Source organism: Aulostomus chinensis, chromosome 2, assembly GCF_037954235.1.
Source record: "Aulostomus chinensis isolate RoL2024-O1b breed Wild chromosome 2, RoL_Achi_v1.0, whole genome shotgun sequence".
Classification (NCBI taxonomy): Eukaryota; Metazoa; Chordata; class Actinopteri; order Syngnathiformes; family Aulostomidae; genus Aulostomus; species Aulostomus chinensis.
In genome coordinates, this window is record NC_141321.1 from 2,067,196 (window position 1) to 2,083,296 (window position 16,101).

Here is a 16,101-nt window from a genome sequence, read left to right on the forward strand (position 1 = left end):
CTACCTTTTGATGGACCCAACATTCATTCATTGTCTTCCGCTTATTCCTTACTAGTAAGGGTCGCGGGGGGGCTGGAGCCGATCCCAGCGTCTACGGGTGAGAGGCGGGGTTCACCCTGGACAGGTCGCCAGTCCATCACAGGGCCAACATACAGAGACGAACAACCATTCACACTCACATTCATACCTACGGTCAATTTAGAGTATCAATCAGCCTAGTCCCCAATTGCATGTCTTTGGACGGTGGGAGGAAGCCGGAGTACCTGGAGAGAACCCACGCAGGTACGGGGAGAACATGCAAACTCCACACAGAAAGATCCCATGCCCAACCCGGGACTCGAACCCGGAACCTTCTTGCCGTGAGGCCACAGTGCTGACCACTGCACCACCGTGCAGTCCCTGGACCCAACAGTTACTTTTAAATTTGAAGAAAAATATTTTTGAAAACAAAATATTGCAGTAATGATGAAAATACTACTACACTCTTAACCTGAATTAGTTGCATTTACTCGCGAATTGCGTGGAAACCTGTTGCCCTATACCACTTTAGTTTTTGCACAAGCTGAAACTAAATATGCTGACTTTTACTAACATGGAACGTTAACTTTTTACGCAAGCTGAAACTGGATATGTTGAGTTGTATTAATTCACTACAACTACTGTTTTTTCCTCTAATTTAATTACCTTTTCTTTTGTTTTTTAATATTGTAGAAAACATTGTTTCAATTAAATTAGATGGAAAAAATAAACACCTTTAAATGCTCCAACGCATTTTATTTTGAAGTAAATGGCAAAACACAGCCAGTGTTGTAATTACAAACTCATCATCAGGTCAACATCAACACATCCAATCTAAAATGATTCGTCTGAAAAAGGTCATTTCAAATCATTGAAACAATTATGTGTGTGGGTGTTGAATGCATCACAAATTTACAAGAAAAAACATGGATGTGCCCTGAGATTATAATGGTAAATCCATAAAAAAAACAAAATTCACAAGAAACCTCTGCTCAAATGTACAAATAACAAATATTCATCTGCCTAAATGGAGGGAGGCCAGCACATGGACCAACAGAGGCTATCAAATCAGAACAACATCCAACTCCATCTCCAGAGATGATGATCTTATGTCTCTCTGCTACAATTCGTCTCAATTCTAATTTCACATAAGTCACATCCTTCAGCCCGCTTCCTACAGCATTTAAGTGTGTGTAGGAGTGTATGTGTCAGTGTCTTTTGTGTGTGGGTGTTGAATGTGTCTGTTGTTTGTGTGCGTCTCTGCGTTTTACGTGTGCCTGTTTGTCGGCCTGTTTTACAGAAAATAAAGAAGGTTTACCCCACGGTTCAGAAAGTGTTTTTACTGGTGTAGCAAAAAGAAGCAGTCAACAGCTTATTACAGTAGAGCCGACATCTCTTTACATTGCGAGCTGATTTTTCAAAGTCTGTAGCTTCGGTTTTAGGTTAGTCTGGCCTGACGAGAGCAATACCTGTTTAGTTAAGATGGAGTGCATATGTGAGTCCAAACAGAATGCACATTGCTTTTGGCAGATCTTGAATGTTTCCCATCACTTCTCCCTAAATGACGCTTTTCAACGAGGCTGGACTGAGATGCTGGGAAGATGTGAGCACGCTCAGTGAGAAGTATCCCGATGTCAAGGTCACGGAAAGAATCGTCATCATCAGATTCCTTAATAAAAAATAACAGAGGAGCACAAGCATTACATTAGACTTCTCATTTGGAAACAACTTCAATCAGTATACTGTAAGAGTGTCCAGGTGAAAAATGAATAATGGTGAAAATGATAAGAAAGCAAGAGCTTACTTACAAAGCCTGCTTTGAAGAAGTTTGTGGGGTTGTCCCCCAGGATGATTGGAAGCCCTCTGAGCACCTGTGTCCAGATCGCAGTTGGCTCGGTAGTCTTTTGGGAATTAAACAGATAACAAGTTAGATAGCTAAAATGAAAAACAAATAAGGATCTATAAGAAATTGAATGACACAACCAATAGAGTGGCACTATGATGTTTTTTACAAAACCTGTAAAGAACAATGCCAAGAACATAATGTGTATGGACCTACGTTGGTCTGTTGGGAAATCTGTGTCAACAACTGTCCAACATTCCCTCTCTTGGAACGAAATATCTCAAGGATTCGAGGACTGTGACGATCGATGCTCTCAAAGAATTCCTGCTTGAGGGTTCTTGCCCACAATCCTGCTGAACTCCATGAACACCTGAAAAATACAGAGAACAAAAAACCAAACAACCTAAGAACCTAGAACTGAGCTACACAAGGCAAGCCATCTGCAAAGTAGAGCTGAAAAACATCCATGAATGTCCTTTTTGTATGATTTGAAATGTTGATGTAAACAACATGCCCGAAATTAAAAATATCAATGTTTTCCTTTAAGAGGACAAGAGAAATATACATCAGACACATTATATGATAGAAAGACATGAGCTATCTTCTCTTTCATGAACATACCTGATCTTCAGAGAAAAGGGCAGGCCAGCGTTTCACCATTGTGCTTATGGCGGGTTCCGACTCCACGACCTCTTATCTTCTCAGAGTAAACGTCTGATCCATCTTCTGTTTCACAAGGGGTCCATTTGGTGTTCTCCTCTGCATTTCATCAACCAAGTCTTTGCAGGCCCCCTCCAGGGCTGCCTGATCAAATCCATCCGGGAAGCTGGGCAAGTAGTTGATTTCTCCTTTCTTTGCCTTTTTGATGCGCTTGTTAGCTGGTTGTCCTTCTGCTGAATGCCTTCCCCGCTTACCGGCATTTATTGCAACATCAAGGCATCCTGATTGCTTACGCTTTGTTCTATAATTAGCCATTTTATGCTTTAGACTATTTTTCCAACCACAACAGCGAGTGGTTGAGCCTCGCTCCTGGAGACAAGGGTGTTTGCTCATCAGTGCTGCTGCAACACTTTCGAACTGGGCAGCAGTTGGGGAAGCTGTGTAGCTATACATGCTCTCTGCCAATCTCTCAAGTATGTCATGTTTTAGTTCTTTTGATACTTTAAGGTATGTTCCCTCACTCACAAACTGCAGATCTGCTTGCCTAAGTCTACACTGTACATCAACAGAAAATGTTGGGATGTCAAAAAATTCTGGCCACTGTTCCTGTTGCTCCTGAGATGAGTGTGAGAGTATCTCTGTATCTGCTGTACTCAGTGTGTCACTGAGGACTTCATCAGGTGGAACAGGTACCAGCTCAAGGACAGGCAAGACTTTAACTGTTGGTTTTTCTGGAAGTTCTTCAGTATCTGTCAGATTACAAAGTTCACTATTGAACTCAGGGTCTTGGTCTTGGAGACTGAAGTTGTATTGAAGTCCCAGTGCCTCTTTAAGCTTGCTTATCAAAGCTTCAACTGTAGAGGGCCTTGTACTTAGGATGACTTTTCTTATATCTGCCTCTGTTAGAATGACCCTCAAGGTCATCTTCTGGTTTGCAGTCTTATTGGGAATAGAAACAATAATTTGATTAGAAATGTTACACATCGATAAGGTCATTCAGTTGCTGAGCCATTGCTATGTGCATCACAAAAATAGCTGATTAATAAGTTGGTTGCTTAAGTTCAGTGCACTTTGTTTTTCCTCCAGAAGAAACATGACTGTAAAGACAGGTGAAATGATGTAAGTGTTTATGTAGACATGCAGTGGACCATTAGAAATAGTTTTACACATCTATGGAATAACAGAGCTGCACCAATGAATAGATTACATGTATGTTGATAATCTCCAACTGTTTTCAGATTTGAGTGATAATTTCAAGTGAGAATATTTGAAACTGTCACACTGGGCTTTGGAAAACACTGATCAAGCTGAACCAACACCAGCACCAACACTGAACCAAGCTCTGAGTACTGTTCTGAGACAAAGAAAGAAAAAGTGGAAATTCTCAAAAATCAAACTTAGCACAATCAACAAGAAAAAAAGAAATTATGGAAGTCTGCGAGATTAAAGTGGTACATCCATTAAAAGCTGAGTGTTGCACGCGTCTGTTGTTTGTGTGGGTGTTGCATGCGTCTGTTGTTTGTGTGGGTGTTGCATGCGTCTGTTGTTTGTGTGGGTGTTGCATGCGTCTGTTGTTTGTGTGGGTGTTGCATGTGTCTGTTGTTTGTGTGGCCGTTCTATGTGAGATTTACAAGAGAAAAATGTGATGTCCCCTGAGATTAAAGTGGTAAATCCATTAAAAAAGTCTAATTCAAAAGAAGCCCCCTTCTCAAATGTACAAGAAAAACATTTTCAAAAAGTCACACATTTAGGAAAAAAGAAAAAGAAACTTCTCAGTGTGTAATTATAAATTCCAACATGAGCTCTAAAATAAGCTCCAGAATCTTCCATTACCATCTGGACTGATTGCAGAAATCACACTGTGCCGGATCTCGGTGTTGAGTGCCACTATCTGTTTGATCTTCCTAAATGAAGGGAGGCCAGAGTATGAACCAACAGACACTGTCCTGTCAGAACAATATCTAACTCCATCTACATAGACTGATGATGCAACAAGAACTGATGTAAGCTGAGGAACTCTCTGGCAGAAAACCTGTAGGACATTCTCAGGATAAGATGTGACTGATGCTGTAGTGACCTTGTCCATTTACACTGAAGGCTTGAAAAATGAACTTGTGTCCAAATAGTAAGCCATCATTTTCTGATGCTTAACAGCCAATGTACTTGCTAGATTTTTGAAGTTGTGTGCATTACGAATCACCCGTTTGAAGAATTTGTGTTTCCCCTCAAATCGCATTGTCCAAACATCTGAAAGGGGACCAAATGCTTTGATCATCTCGGGGTAATGCTCGAGGAAGTGATGTTTCGGCCGTAATCTAAAATCTGGGAATGTTGTTTGCAACAAGTCTCTGTGCTCTGACACTTTGCAGTCAAGGAAATGTACCGACTCTTCAGTGTGCTTTGTTGCGACAGCCAACTCAACAATGTCTTTTAGGAGCAGCAGAATGTTCCATGCATTGTCTCCCTCTGGGACTTTATGGCCAATGATAAGTGGGAGCAGCCTGAGTAGGGTCAGGTTCTCATGGCCATTGCCACCTATGGTCCCTTTGGTAGAGAAGCCGTGGGCAATTGGCTGAGGCTGGTCAGTTCTGTCATGAAAAGCATATTCAAAAGTTTCATGGCATGGTTCAGTGCTTCTATGGTGAAATATTTCTTAGAAATCCTGTCTGAAATGCAGAGCGATAGCTCAACAGGAACAATCCCTTCCAAAAGGTCATGGAGGATGTCAGGGGGGTACCCACGGACAACATGAAAGTGCTCCAGACCGTCAGTCAAAACACACTCTCCTTTAACACCACACCGTTTTGCCATAGTGGGATCCTGCTTTACCTCCTGCACATGCTGGTTGTGAGAGTCTATAGTGCGGGGTTCAAAAGCGCCTGAATAACTTCCTTGGCTTGCATCTCGCTTCTTGTCGCCATGCAGAACCTGCAGAATCTGTCCACTGTAAAGCTTTGGAAGAATCCTGCCAGAGAATGAGCAGCCAGGTTATCTGTGGCCACATACAAAACTGCACCTTTGACACATTCTCCCAACTTCTCAACATACACACCTGTTGCTCCAAAGAAGCGAGATCCTGTATGAGAGGGTGGAGAATTTTGGCGTAGCCAAATTCTTTTACATCAGAGACTTTATACAAAACGGCAAGCTGAATGGAGTGGAGTGTAGATCTGTATTTGATGGCACATTAGCTATCACCCAATACACTGCACTTATTTTATGTTTCTTTTTAGATGTTCCTAAAGGATTGGACACTTCAAAATCATCTGTGTAAAGTCCCACCGCGATTTTGAATTCCTCCCCTTTAAGGAGGTCGTTGTCATTACAGTACGAACCATCTCTGTATGAACTGTACTCATGTTGCACATGCTTTTGGATGGGAAGAGCTTTATCCAAAATGTCTGCCCTATTTAACATCTTCTGTAGCATTGGATGCAAAGGTACATATACAGCACTACATTTTTTTTCCTCTTTCAATAAAGGGACTCCACTGGTTTAAGTTTTTATTCACTTACGCTGCTCTCCGCTTTGTTGCCATCCCATCCAAGGGGCCATCCTTGCCGCAAAACGTCATGATCACATTGCTCTTTGCAGCAGCCCTGACTAACTCTTCCACAACTGAATCGTCTACATCTGTATGCTGTTTCAGAATATCCTTGACTGTATTATGCAGCAGTGGTTGGGCTAGTTCACACATCTGTAACAGCTGTTGTATAACTTCTTGTACTGTATTTTCTGAAATGTGTAGCACTGTTGGCATCTTTAAAAAGAGAGCTGCTGGGTTGTGCTCCAGCTGTTTCTCTAGATCACGAGGATCTTCACTGGTCCAATCCTCACTGTCATCTGATTCGGAGGTGTCATTTAGAGGCTCATGTTCTTCTTGGGCCACTTCATTAGTTACACTACCAGAGACTATTTCTGGCCTGAACATCCTCCAGTTGTGTGTTCAGTGCTCCTTACTTCTGTGTGCATTAAATGTAGAATACACAATGGCTCAACAATGGTAAATGGACTCAATTTTATATAGCGCTTTTCTACCTTAGCGGTACTCAAAGCGCTTTACAGTGTCATCTCATTCACCCATTCACACACACATTCACACACTGATGGTGGAGCTACCATGCAAGGCGCCAACCTACTCATCAGGAGCAATTATGGGTTCAGTATCTTGCTCAAGGACACTTTGACATGGTCACCAGAGTCGGGGATCGAACCAGCGACCCTTTGGTTGCTAGACGGCCACTCCACCCCTGAGCCAAGCCGCCCACAATGTAACTGTTAAAAAATAAAATGGTAATAGAACCGAAACGACGTCTGTCTGACACATAAAACCGGCATGTAAACAAGCGTGTATGTGCGAGAGGGAGTGAGAAGGGGAAAGAGAGTGGGCACAGAGCGTGTCGAGTGGATCAATGCGTGGCGCGCAGCTCTCAGCGTCCACAACATACACCTCCACAGCAGCAGCTCCTAGACCAGGGGTGGGCAACCATGTGCCATGGAGGGCCGTGTGTACGCAGGTTTTCCTTCCAACCAAACACTTTAACAGGTGATTCCACTGATTGACACTCTTCTGTGGCTGAAGGTTGTAGATAAATGTATTCATATATTTGCTTAAACTGTAGATTAATCCATACAAAATATTTGCTGAAACTGTAGATTAATCCATACATATATATTTGCTTAAACTGTAGATTAATCCATACATAATATTTGCTTAAACTGTAGATTAATCCATCCATATATATTTGCTTTAACTGTAGATTAATCCATACATAATATTTGCTTAAACTGTAGATTAATCCATCCATATATATTTGCTTAAACTGTAGATTAATCCATACATAATATTTGCTTAAACTGTAGATTAATCCATACATATATGTTTGCTTAAACTGTAGATTAATCCATACATATATATTTGCTTAAACTGTAGATTAATCCATACATATATATTTGCTTAAACTGTAGATTAATCCATACATAATATTTGCTTAAACTGTAGATTAATCCATCCATATATATTTGCTTTAACTGTAGATTAATCCATACATAATATTTGCTTAAACTGTAGATTAATCCATCCATATATATTTGCTTTAACTGTAGATTAATCCATACATAATATTTGCTTAAACTGTAGATTAATCCATCCATATATATTTGCTTTAACTGTAGATTAATCCATACATAATATTTGCTTAAACTTTAGATTAATCCATACATATATATTTGCTTAAACTGTAGATTAATCCATACATATGTATTTGCTTTAACTGTAGATTAATCCATACATAATATTTGCTTAAACTGTAGATTAATCCATACATAATATTTGCTTAAACTGTAGATTAATCCATCCATATATATTTGCTTTAACTGTAGATTAATCCATACATAATATTTGCTTAAACTGTAGATTAATCCATACATATATATTTGCTTAAACTGTAGATTAATCCATACATATATATTTGCTTAAACTGTAGATTAATCCATAAATATATATTTGCTTAAAATAGAGTGCAGGAAACACAAGGCAGTGAAGCACAGACCAGATTGTTTAAGAGTGGACAGGTGAAAAGGTACAACAGGGAATAGCAGGAGTGTAGCTCAGGGCTAGCATCACTTCCTCAAGCTAATCAGAGTCCACAGAATTTCTACGGTAGCATGAAATAGTGGGAGTCAGAAGTAGATAAGAGCAAGGTCATGAATCAGGGGAAAGAGAGAGAGAGATGAGCAAGCATATAGAGACAAAGAAGAAGAATATGGTGGTGGACTACTACAGAGTAATGGTGACAAACCACAGAAGGACAAGACTGACCATGACGCAGCTGACAAACCCGCCCTACGAAAAAGAAAATCAGATCTACAGTAGAACCCAGACTGTTTGTCTCTACTGAGACCTGAGCCCCCTAAAAAGTGGGCAAAGCCCAGGACTGACGAAAGATGGATGTCAGTCAGAAAACTACAGACAAGAAGAGGAGTAGAAGATCACTCGCCTCACTGCAGAGGATGGGATCCCAGAGAGATGCTACCTGACAGACCTCCACTGACGTGATAAAGATCACAAACCTATGCTAGGAAAACGAAAATGTGACATTGTGTTTGAGCGCGAAGACTCTGATGATGACGTGCCAACACGAAAAAGCCGTCCACCCAGTAAAGAACTCAGTAGACCAGGCAGCCGTTCTGCTAGTCCAGTTTCTGATCACACACGCAGTCAATCTACAGGCGGGAGTAGCAAAACAATGACGTTCGCTATGCCGCTGATACAACAACCGGGGGGGGGGGGGGGGTGATATACAAACCGTGGCCACTCGCCGACAGAGACACGGTGGTTAGACGCCTCCCCCGTTTATGGGATGAGGGTGCAGGACCCTGGCTGACAAAGTTACACTCCCTGACAGTGGGGACCACACTCTCCCTAGGGGACATGAGAGCCCTGGTAGGAGCGTGTACTTCAGTATCACGTGTACTAGACATCGACACAGAGGCTGACACTAACGGTGCACCTGATAACATGCCTTACACACAAATAGCGAGAGTGAGGGGAAATGTGCTGAGAAGGGCGTTTCCGCCCTCACGCACAGCCCCTCACACAGGGTTTTCCAGACAGCCTGGTGAGTCTCCCTCCTCCTTCATAAACCGATGCGAGGATGAATGGGAGAACAGAACAGGTGAAAGACCAAATCATTCCCGCTAGCAGCCACTCAATTTAAAATGGCTCTAGCAGGAGTGTCACAGGAGGTGCGCAGTGAGATGGAAAATGATCCTCATTGCAGTGGAGATAAGTTGGCACAGTGGTGCAGAGTGTTTCCTCACAGACTCAGACAAGAAGACGGTGACTCAGCTAAATCTAATGAAGAATTAGAGGACTTGAAGATGCAACTGACTAAACTCCAAATAGCACAAGCTAGAGAACAAGCAGCCGGTGCTAAGAAGTCTGCCAAAGCAGAGAAACAGATGGTGCAACGGCACCCGCACCTGCACCACCAGCACCAGTAATGCCTGCACCTGTGGTACCAGCCTTACCGTACTATCCACCGCAGTGCCAGTGGGCTCCACCTGGACCTCAGCCTCATTCTACTATAAATCACAGCCTCCCAGAAGCTCTTATCTCTGACAGAAAAGTGGAACTTGCAGGTTTTAAAGGACAGCCAACTGCCATCCCATTTACCCACCCCCTCCTAATGGCAGTCAGTGAACAAACTTTGCAGCATCAGTTTGTGCACTCTCCATCCTGTCCTATTCCCCTGATGGGAAGAGACTTGTTGACTAAATGCAATGCTTCTATTTTGTGTGGTGAAACAGGACTGGAAATATCTTTCCCTAATGGAATAAAGATGACACCTACCAACTCGGTGCTGGCCTCCTCAGTGACTGGACAATGGTTGATGCATGAACCTGAAGTTACAGAGAATGTTAACGCTACCATCTACTGGGCAGAACTGTGTCTAGATGAACCTGGTCCCCAAAGTCTGATGACTCTTTTCCATCAATGGCGCCCATGGAGTAACTCCATGCACCCCTATGATCCTCCTACTGATCCGTATCATTGTACTCTCCTCTATGATCGATATCAGACTAATGAGGTATATGAAGAGGCGTTTAGTCAAGTGAATGGTTCACACTGGATGCTGCAGTCAGATTGTATATATGTAAATAAAACAGGAGTGGCAGCCCGTGTGGTGTTGACCCCCGAACAAGATGAATGGTTCCAGATGTCAGATACCTCAGTCCCACATATCTCACTGTTGGTGGGAGTTAGAGTGGATGCTCAGGATCTCGGACCAATGACCAAAGCGGCCCATTTAGCGACCGACTGGAAACAGACACAGGTGGCAGGCTTAACATATTCAGCCTCCCTAGAGACTTATCGCATCGCTCATCACACTGTGACCCCATTGGTGTTGCAACAGTGTGAGTTGACGAGACAACATGGACGTGAAATTTCAGATAGTGACATGACTACAGAACTCCTCAGTACCATATCGCCTTCGGTGTGGTCAGAAGGAAAAACAGACGTAGGACACTGTGACCCTGAAACACCAGTAACATTTGAAGCGTCACCTGGACCGCCCGTTTGGATATCGCAATATCCACCTAAGCCCCGTGCTGTCGGGCCCATCACTCAGATTATCAAGGACCTTGAACAAAAAGGTGTTCTGGAGGCTTCCACCTCTACTTGGAACACTCCTATTCTACCTGTAGGGAAACCCAACGGAGATTGGAGAATGGCTCATGACTTGAGAGCTGATAATGCACGTGTAATCACGCCTCCTATCTCGGTTCCAAATCTGCACACTGCCCTGTCTCAACTATCTCCAACACAACACTTTTTCACAGTGATTGATCAAGCAAACACATTCTTTTCAATACCTCAGCCAGTTGACCTGCGCAAGTACTTTGCATTCACGTGGAACGGACACAGATATCAGAACACTGTTCTACCTCCGGGATTCTCTCTCTCACCTGGCCTGTTCAATCGTGCGCTACATGAAAATTTATCTAAAACCCTCCACCTCCCACCAGGTTGCATGTTACTACAGTATGTAGACGATCTTCTCATTGCCGCACCCACTGAATCTGAGTGTCTACAAGCCACCCAGGCATGCAGAGGGACCTTCGAGAGCCTGCTGATCAGCTGCATCTCCGTCTGGTCTGGGAGCTGCAGGGCCTCAGACTGGACGTCTCTGCAGAAAGTGGTGAGGACGGCGGAAAAGATCATTGGGACCCCGCTCCCCCTCATCCAGGACATAGCAGACAACCGCTGCCTGTCCAGAGCCCACGGGATCCTCTCCGACCCCACCCACCCCCAGCATGGACTGTTCTCCTGCCTGGCGTCTGGCAGAAGGTTCCGCAGCATCTGCTGCAGAACAGCCAGACTCAGAAACAGTTACTTCCCCCTTGCCATCAGACTGCTAAATGCCAAATAACCCCACCCCCCACCCACCCATGGACAACATCAGAATGGCTTTAGGGACCACTTCTTTCTCAAAGCACATTTCGCATATGGACAACACATTTCTGTGCAATATTTCTTATTTATTAATTACCTCCTATTTGTGCAATACAGATACTGTTTATTCTGTTGTCTCCATTCAGTTTCATCTATTTATCTATTTATTCTCTGTTTGCACTCATTATTATTAGCTCTTGTTGTTTTTAGTTTTAGTTTCTGAGTCTATATTTCATTTTTTAAACTGCCCTATAATTCCATCCCTGTTGCAAATGCGGAAGCCAAGCAACGGCATTTCGTTGCCAAAATTTCGCTGTGGTGTTTTTTGTGCAATGACAATAAAGGAAGTCTAAGTCTAAGATCCCGAGCCTTAGGAGGCTTTAAAGCGTCAAAATCCAAATTACAATGTGCGCGCTCCCAAGTCACATTTTTGGGAAGGTTAGTCGCCGGTAACGCCACTTCCATTTCTGCAGAGCATCGTAACACCATTCTGAGATATCCCAAGCCTCAAACAGTTCGTGACATGATGTCATTTCCGGGCCTCGCGGGCTACAGCCGTCATCATATTAGCGACTACACCCACAAGACGACCCCGCTTCGCCGGCTAGTTAACGAACAAGGACTGAAGAATAGGTTCAGTCCCTTGGTGTGGACACCAGAAGCAGAGGACCCATTTGTTCGAGTGAAACAAGAACTAGCAACGGCAGCCGCTCTTACAGCACCAAATTACTCTCCGACTTTTTACCTTGATGTTTCTGGAAAAGAACACCATGAATGGTGTTCTTTCCAGAAAACAGGGGAAGGGAGGCGAGCAGTGTTAAAGTATCTGACTGTAGCATTAGACACAGTCGAAACCGGAGACTGAGACAGAGGAGAGAGGAGGAGCATGTCAGAGTGAACGTCACACTCGTGCGTGATTCAACATGGCGGCACACATCTGAAGATTCGAAAACAAGCTAACTCCTTAACGCCAAGTTACACAGTTGGATTAATCGAAAACTCAAACTACGGTAAGAGATTTTCAACTCTCTCATCCACAAACAATCCTCAAAATAAATCTGGAAGAAGAGACAGTGGAAAGTTTGCAGGAGTACGTTGATGAGTGCTACCACCGACTCGTCATGGGTGAGACCGACAACGTGGCGACCCCGCTTCCTGAAAGAAGCAGACCATCCAGCGCACCCTCATCGCCCGATAAGGATTTCGGAGACATCCTGGAGTCAATAGACAAGAAACTGACAAGTTTCGAGGCAAGACTCTCTCTAGTGGAAATCCTCCACAGAGAGTTCCAGGCTCTCCGTGAGTCGCTGGAATTCAGCCAGCAACAGGTGGCTTCACTGGCCACTGACAATCAAGCCCTTAAAGCCTCCATTAAAACACTCACCGAGGGGGCGACGGAGATTACAGCGGAGAACAAACGGATGAAAGAGGCTATCCTCCACATCCAAGCTAGGAGCATGCGGGACAACCTGGTATTCTCCGGCATACCTGAGAGGACGGAGGAAGACCCCGAGATGTCCATCAAAGACTTCCTCCACAAACTGCTAAATCTTCCGATGGAGACCGTGAAGAACATCACCTTCCACCGGGTGCATCGCCTTGGAGGGAAGAGGCCAGAGAACCGGCAGCCCAGACCCATCGTTGCGAAGTTGGAACACTTCAAGCAGAAGGAGCTGGTGAAGAGCCGGGGCAGGGAGCTGAGAGGAACGGACTTCAGCGTGAACGATCACTTCCCTAAGGAGATGCTGGAGCGCCTGTTCCCTGTCAGGAAGAGGTTCATCGACGGTGGATCCCGCGCTGTCATCACGGTGGATAAACTGTATGTTAACGGCCAGTTGTTCCGTGATCCGGAGATCATCCCTTGGCTCTACTGAAGCGCGTCTCCTCTCTCCACCCGGAACTCACCGGATTCAGCCGAGGATGGTATGAGCATGGTTAAGGTCATGGAATAAGGTAACACCAATTTCTCTCATTCGTTGTTGTTTTTTTCTTCTTTCTCTTTCAATACTGTGTTAAACCTAAAACATAAAAACTCACGTGGTAGACTGCTACATGCGAGTTCACTCATAAGTGTGTATTTACGTGTGTATTTATGTCACCCCTTTGTCTTTCCTGTCGTTGTTCTGTGTTCCATGTCATTTTTAAATGTGATGTTTATGTGGTTTGTAGTGCAGGGATATAATATTGTTACATTTGCAACACACATGCACTCTCATCCTCTTTGGCGCCACCACACACGCGTACGCACAAAGACACAGGTACACGTTCCCTTGCTCACTCACCTACTTGTTACAATTTACACTCAGTAGATTAGTTTAGACACAAACAAACTATGGTTTGTCACTTGGAATGTGCGTGGAATCGGCTCATGTGAAAAACGGCTAAAAATGTAACACACCTACAAAATTTACAAGCAGACATTGTCCTGTTACAGGAAACCCATCTACCTAAAACAGGTAATCATTTGTAAAGCCCACAGTTCCCGCACACATACACAGCGAGTTCTAACACCAAGCAAAGAGGCGTAGCCATTCTGATTCACAAAAATGTCAGGTTCACTTGTAAAAACACCATTGTAGACCCAGAAGGTAGGTTTATAATAGTCACCATATCCACACACAACACAGAGGTATGCATGGCCAGTATATATGGTCCAATGTTGATGACCCCTCCTTCTTCCACAGCTTCTTCACTGCACTCTCAGCCCACTCAGACACAGCACTCATAGTAGGAGGGGACTTCAACCTGGTATTGAACCCACAAGTGGACAGAATCAGTACAGCAGCTCGTCAACACAACTGCCAATCATCCGATATAATTAAGCAGTGTCAGAGTGATTTTGGTCTTTGTGATGCCTGGCGCTCACGCCACCCAACGCTTAAGGAATACACCTACTGTATGTATATATATATATATATTATATATATATATATATATATATATATATATATATATTATATATATATATATATATATATATATATATATATATATATATATATATATATATATATATATATATATATAATGTGTGTGTGTGTATATATTTTTTTTCAATGGTCGTTCTAAGTTTACGCAGCCCCCTGACTTTGTCCAAACTGAACCAAAATGGTGTCGTTAGTTTGTGCAGAAAAACAATTGTTGGTGCTGCTTCACTTTCTTGTCGTTTTTTCCAAACTAGTTTAGTTGAGGCGTCTTTTTCCGCCTTTTTTTGTGATTGGCACTTTCCTGCTTGTTCAACGTCGCCGGTCGTGCTGCCTTTTCTAGTGCCCTTAATGTCTCCTCATTCATCGGCTGACTGTCCGTAATAAGGAGTGTGGCTCATCTGTTTGTGTGTGTGTTACCATGGAAGCATGGATTCACTCCAGTCCATTGAATTGCATCAATGAGCGAGATATTTTCTCTGTTTGTCGTTGGCAGGAAAAATAAATGTGGGTCAATGATGAAATGATTTTCACTCAGTAAATTGGGCTTTTCAACTGCAATTAAAAAAAACTTGAACTGAACAAGAATAAAATTGTCTGATCTCCCACAGATGAGCATGTATGGTTATTCAGGTATTGCTATATACTGTAGTATGTATACACTGTGAAGAGGAGCTGGCTCTTTGAGTGCTGTTTTGTAACATCATGAAAGCTGTTAAACCCTAACAAGAAACTCAAGCTGGAGAGCAGCTGATTTTACAAAGAACCTCATTGATTTGTTCTGTGGCCCTGCTAATTGTGTGCCAGTTCGTTATCTACCAGGTAGGAGTTATTAAAACGTAGTAGGCTGAGACATTTCCTCCATAGCCACACAGGCCAGTGTCCATGTGTGTATCTAGACTGTCCTTGCACATTCACGAGCTGGAAAAACCTTTAGAGTCACACTTATCGAACACACAGCAAGTTAGAAATAACAGGTGCTCAGTCCACTACGTTCTCATGTCAGACTTGTGGGTGTGAAGAACTGTCAACAGAAAAGGAAAGCTTCAGTCATAGTAATCAACACCTCAGGCAGTATGAAAATGTAACTTGTAAGTTTGAAGGATGTCCATATCAGTCAAGTTGTGTAGCATGTACTGGATTCTTCATAACTTGGGACCTGGCTCTCATTCAGCACTCACCTCTATTGATGTAGCAGTTTTGTGCAAGAGTAATGATGTAAAGACTTGGATATAGTAAAATATTAGAGCCACTGTTATCTGATCTTGTGCCATTAGAAGAGCGTGGTGTCTTTGTTTCAACCCTTGGGACTTTCGTCAAGGGTACAGTGCATAGTGTTACTGCTGACAATTTGGGTGCCCATGCTTTGGCTGGTTTTGTAGAAAGCTTCTCTGGGCATTCTATTGGTAGATTTTGTACTGCTCAGAAAGAAGAGATCCAGTCAGCTGATGTTTATTCAGGTGCTTTTTCTCTTCGAACCAAAGAAATACATGAAGCACATCTAAAGACTGCACAGGACACTGGAACGAGTTGCTTTGGAGTGAAGCGAGCTTGCCCTTGAACTGAGCATCTTAACCATTTTCACGTTAGCACAGGTTATCCCCCAGACACAGTGCATGATTTGTTTTTAGGGGATTGTCCCAGTTGAAGTAGCACTGTGTTTGAGCATTCTGATCTCAAAGAAGTGGTTTAGTCTG

General features: G+C 43.2%; 1 protein-coding gene and 1 long non-coding RNA gene across 2 annotated transcripts; one reads left to right on the plus strand and one right to left on the minus strand.

Annotated features, from left to right (window-relative positions):
• Window positions 1-674: 674 nt before the first annotated feature.
• On the minus strand, window positions 675-2,223 carry LOC147268764 (uncharacterized). The gene is made up of 3 exons (XR_015111155.1): window positions 2,078-2,223; window positions 1,827-1,919; window positions 675-1,687 (listed from the first exon to the last, which is right to left on the minus strand). It is a non-coding gene; the product is annotated as an uncharacterized LOC147268764 (long non-coding RNA).
• Window positions 2,224-12,362: 10,139 nt separating this feature from the next.
• On the plus strand, window positions 12,363-14,229 carry LOC147268765 (uncharacterized). The gene is made up of 2 exons (XM_086222633.1): window positions 12,363-13,433; window positions 14,165-14,229. Exon 1 carries the CDS (start codon window positions 12,602-12,604, stop codon window positions 13,352-13,354), a length of 753 nt encoding a protein of 250 aa, XP_086078759.1. The 5' UTR covers window positions 12,363-12,601; the 3' UTR covers window positions 13,355-13,433; window positions 14,165-14,229.
• The last annotated feature ends 1,872 nt before the right edge of the window (window positions 14,230-16,101 follow it).